Raw genomic sequence first — 5,567 nt, 5'->3', positions numbered from 1 at the left:
GTGATGATCGATCGTGGCTCCATCCAAAAACTTTTGCGGTCGATCGTCACGGTCGACCGCCAGCTTTTCAAAGTTGTTTTTCAGTGTTTATGTGCTTCGCGGTCGATCGCGAGATTTCTACGGTCGACCGCCGAACTCTTCATTGCTTTCTTAATGGCTATATTCTGATTTAAATCTATGAGGTTATTTTGGTTATTTCAAGTTAGTTTTGGCTGATATTTTGAGTGAGTATAAATACCCCATTGCTGTTCTCTTTCAAGAGATCAATTTTTGTTTTTACAGTGATGTTTTAACAAAAGTTTAAGTGCGTTTAAAGAGCTGATTAAACTGATTCTGATTATCTATTTCAAAAGAAGTTTTCTATAACAAGAAGAGGCTTTCACTTCAACTGAGGATCCTATCCTCATCATGCTCTACTATTTTTCTTGTTTATTGAGAAGTTTTCCTAACTCATCTTTTCATATAGCTTATAATTTTATTTTCATATCTTAGCTATATTTATTGAGTTACATATTTTTATCCACTGTTATCACACACACTGTATTAAGCTTAATATTCCATACTATATATTATGGGTAGTGGTGTGTGATTTAGTGAGTGTGAACTTCATTGCGTTCTCATTTGTTGTTGAGAACAAACCATTGTATTTAACCTTTATTTGTGAGTATCACTTGTAATATACTTGTACATCGAGAGAAGTGTGAGACGAGAGACGGGGTCGAATCCAATAGGAGTGGCGTCGGTTGACGAACCTAGGGAGAGGTTGCATCCGAGCACTTGAGGAAGAGGACACGGGCTAGGTTCCTACACTTAGTGTGTAAAATGTGATTGCATAGTATTTGTTGTGTGAGAGTTTTCGATAAACTTGTAAACCGAGTGTGTAGAAGTTTCGGCTCCAAACCGAATTGTGATAGTGGAGATTTGCTCGAGGTGAGGAGCGGGGACGTAGGTCGTGGTGACCGAACCTCGTAAACATATCGTGTGTTTGTGTTTTGCTTAGCGTATATTTTATTTGTGACTTTTTATATCATTCTTGTTCATATCTATCTCATATCATTCTTGCAAGAACAAATTAATCAATATAATTTTAATTGGAATTTAATCGGGATTAGATTAGCATAAGACCCTAATCACCCCCCTATGGTCTAACACCATCTACTGAGTTGATCCCAATCACAGGTTCTCCTTGTAAATCCCATCCAATCCATTACATTGTTCCATACATCAGTCGAGTACTGACATTCAAAGAACAAATGCTTGTAATTTTTCGGTTGTCTAGAACACAAAACACAACAGTTAGTACTAAGAATTCCAAAACGACACAACCTTTCCTAAGTGAGAAGCCTGGAGTGATAGACTAGCTAAAGTATGATAGAATGCTTGGGATAATTCAGGCTCTCCCAAGTTGTTTCCGCCCAAGTAATTGGAATGCAAGAACTTTTCAGGGGAAAGCAAGGGGTTTTGATCCTCTCTTCCGTGCTATCAAACTCTCCATCTTTTCTAAAAATTTTGAATGAAGATTTTCCTGCACATATGAAGGAAGTGATAATGATGTTGTAACTATAAAATTTCAGCTTCTTGTTTACCAGGTTATATTAATCCTGGTTTTTTTATGTACAGCTCTTTTACACACTTGGAAGATGAATAAACCTTTAATTCATTGACCCAAAAAAATGTTCTATTTTCTGCTAGCGAATCTTTAACTCTTTGATATTTTACGCTGATTCAAAGACTCTTTTCTCACTACATGTTTGGTGGTCCGCGCGCATTAAACAGATATTTTCTCCTGGTTCTAAATCTCAGTCTCTAGTCTGTGTCTATTTCTTGATCTGAGTCTTTGCTTGGGCTTAACTCTGGATAGGGGTTGATTTGATGTCATCTTAAAAGCTATTCTCATGACACTTAACTCAACATGAAATGAGAGTCGAGGTTATAATGTTATTCATTTGATTGTAAATTCGTACTAAAATCTCTGATACTCTTAGCTCATTTATAACCAAACAAAGAAAATCTAAGCATGCTCTCAATCTCAAAGTGGCCTATTAATATGTAGCTCTAGCTTAGCCCTATTACAGTGCCCATTCCTCTCACGTGCAAGGGCAAGTTAAAGTGATGAAAGAGTTGGGAACATGGGGTGGTGATAAAAATGGAAAAGGGTATAATTAGTAGTATAGCCAGGGTGCCACATTGGCCAAGGGGGTTTCCGTTTTTGGCAACAGACACTTGCAGGGTGCACCCCAATGGTATTTTCAGTTTTGGGGTTGCAATTTGATGGGCACCCCTGCCCTCCCATTACTCCTGTGGTCAGCTGTAATAATAAACATCATATCAAAGAGAGAGAGAGAGAGTCTTCAAGTCTTTATAACATAGAGAGAGTGAGAGGGAATTTTCTTTTTTTTAGTTGAGGAAAAATCTATGGAGAGATATGGGAGAAGTTTCAGAGATCAGCCAGCTTTTAGTGGTGGGTTCTCTTGGCCACCACGATCCTACACTTGTAGCTTCTGCAAGAGGGAGTTTAAGTCAGCTCAGGCTCTTGGGGGCCACATGAATGTGCATAGAAGGGATAGAGCCAGGCTTAGACAATCTCCTCCTTTGTTGGATCCCCCTCTTTCTAACCCTAACCCTAGCCCAAACCCTAACTCTTACCCTAGCCCTAATCCTTTGCCAAACCTTAATTTTTCACCACCACCACCACCACCAATTTGTACTAGTGCTAGTGCAAACAAGATCAGGCCAATGACTTATACATTCCCTTCTCTATTGTCTCCTCGCACTCGTTGCGATGCAATGACAACTAAGGCTTCATCAGCTACTATTGTGCCTTCGCCTTTTCGTTTGAGATGCGATGAGCTGAAGAATACAAGAGAAGTGAAGGCCATATGCTTCATGGGAGATGAAAAGATTGTTATGGCAAGGAGCAAGAGAGAGGCATCAGGGTTCGATGTGGAGGTTGAAGAGGGTTTGGATTTAGAGCTTAGACTTGGGTACTCTTAGATGTTTATCATTGACGATTAGTGAAGCTATGTCGGGATAATTTGCTAACTTATTTGTCTTCCTGATCTTTAGGGATTGAATCTTTGTTTTGATATTATCTTGCACTAATATTGTTAGTTGTGATTCTATTTCGTTTAGTAAAAATATGATTTATGTACCTAGTTGAATTGTTTAGAGTTTAGAAATGGTTAGTGGATGGAAGAGTATGTTTGATTGTTCCGTTGCGGACAAAGGTAAAAGGTTATATTATTGGACATTTTAGGTAAGCTGCCCACTATGATTATCTTCTTCTTGACCAAAAAAAAGGGTTCTATATATGCATCTACATATATATAGTCATTTCACTTAAACTATTTACTCATTTTCCCTTTGCAGACTTAGGTTTTTGATACAACTATGAGGTTTTGATTCTCTCGGAGAAGTTTATTACATTATTTAAGGGGAATACAAAAATGTTCGATGAAACCTCAACATAATACCTTCTGCTACATTTTCAGTTCATAAGCAACAGATTTAATTAGGTGGCCTTTCTTTGATCTACGTACAATTGTAGAAACCTAAAGGGAAGATAATAGAACATTTCTTTTCTAGACACATAAGAACAATTTTCATGCAGTTGTTACTTGTTGAATGTGGGCGTATACAGACATCAATTGTTATCAATCAATATTATATTTATTTTGAAAATCTCCCTCAAATATAATTTCCTGTATGTATGTAGGTTTTGTGATTCTTTCAGCCTTATTATAAAGATAGAATGTTGAGTATATAGCTAGTATATATAGTTTCTTGTAGAATGTGATTTGGATCGAGTTACAGAGCAGAAGGATTGCTGTAGAGTTACAACATTACTATATGAGCATGCAACTGTAAATATCAGCTCTCTTTGCAGTATATAAGCAACTCTACTAAGCCAAAGCCAACGCATGAAATAATGTCTGCTGTCCTTATAACTGTATATTTACTCAAAAAATTGGACAAAAAAATTAAGTGAATACTAAGGTGCTTGACATGTCATATGACACTTCTTGGTGTATTATTCAGTGTATTCAACCCATTGTTGCAGGAATATCGTCTGGGATATATAAAACATGGATAATAATTCTACAGCACATGTTAGATGATCTCGTAGATAAATACGAAAAATGTGAAGAGTTAATAATGAAATTAATAATGTAAACTCCTCCTCCATCTTGCACGTACTATAGGAACTGAGGTTTTTGAGCTACTTAATATTAATTAGAGTAAAACGAAAGAATATATAATATATTTCTTCCTCTCTTAACGTTTATAATGTCAATTGTCCGGAATATTACTTGATTCACTGAACCTATAGTGAAACAGAAATTTGTATTCTTCTACCATTTTCTCAATAATAATCGTCTGTCATTTAGTAGACGATTGCCATTTTACACACATTTAAATGTAAACTGACAGCATAAATGCAACTCATAGAGTATATAAGTTGATTATGTTAAGAATGATCGTTCAAAAGATCAAATCCAATGCAATTAGATAGAGAGCCCATTATCTCAATTGCAATCATTTGTCATGTAGTAGACAATTAATATGACTTATTTTGGGTAAAAAGTGAAAATAAGTGAAATTCAAGAAATATGATATGTCGAAGGACTTGCCATTACACCAAAACTTCTACGTTATAGAAAGGTTTAGGGTTATATACATATTTATAGATAAGTGCCAGTAGGAATTAAACTTGGATTGCTCAAACACGATATTAAAAATAAGATTCCGTCATTACACCCTAACTCTGAAGTTGTAATGAGGATTAGTTAAGTGTTATGGTTTATATTCCAATATGTTACTTGGTTACACAAGAAGCTAATCATACTTTGTCTAGATAATTATGATTAAGAAAGCAACCTCTGGACAAACAAAACAACATTGAAGAGTATCCAAATCCATGAAAGGGGACCCAGAAGTACAACAGAACACTGAGTTATCTCCTTTAGTGGGGGTGCATTAAATCACCACACTATTTCTCTACACTTGAAGCATTTTCCAAAGTTATAAAACATGAATATTCACAGAGAGAGAGAGAGAGAGCCAAAGTTCTCTAAGTTCTCCAAGGGACATGATGACCAATCCTATAAAAGGTAAACAAGGGCTCCAATTTCTCAGCCCAAGAAAAAGCAACATGTTGTTCGAATTGGGCTTCTGTCTCCGTAAACGACGGCCACAGTAATGAAGAGGGCATATTGAGAGACATCATTGCATTGAGTCAATAATACTTGTAAATAATTTTTTTTTTCTTCCAAGTGTCAGTAGCGTTACAAGTCAAGAGTCCGCTGTTTTTAACTTGGTCTCCAAGTGAAGGCCAACGTCATTGTTTAGCAGAAGAGAGGGAAGAAATTAACCTGCAAACAAACGTTTGGACTCTGATGACAGCTGACAGCAGCAGCATAAGCAATCACTCCCTTTTTAATTTATTTCTTCGTCTCAGAAAATAGCTGAGGGTTCTTAGGACTTCAGTCATTATTCACAGATGGGCATGTGTCTCGAACTAAGGATTTTGATGGTTGAAAGCTAATTGGTCCAACCATCATCCATGA

The 5,567-nt window shown here is 36.5% G+C and overlaps 1 protein-coding gene across 1 annotated transcript; it reads left to right on the top strand.

Annotated features, from left to right (window-relative positions):
• LOC109825824 (transcriptional regulator SUPERMAN-like) lies at positions 2,398 to 3,227 on the top strand. The gene has a single exon (XM_020392733.1). It carries the CDS (start codon positions 2,416 to 2,418, stop codon positions 2,992 to 2,994), a length of 579 nt encoding a protein of 192 aa, XP_020248322.1. The 5' UTR covers positions 2,398 to 2,415; the 3' UTR covers positions 2,995 to 3,227.

Source organism: Asparagus officinalis, chromosome 10 (genome assembly GCF_001876935.1).
Source record: "Asparagus officinalis chromosome 10, Aspof.V1, whole genome shotgun sequence".
Classification (NCBI taxonomy): domain Eukaryota; kingdom Viridiplantae; phylum Streptophyta; class Magnoliopsida; order Asparagales; family Asparagaceae; genus Asparagus; species Asparagus officinalis.
This window is presented reverse-complemented; position numbering and strand designations above follow the sequence as displayed.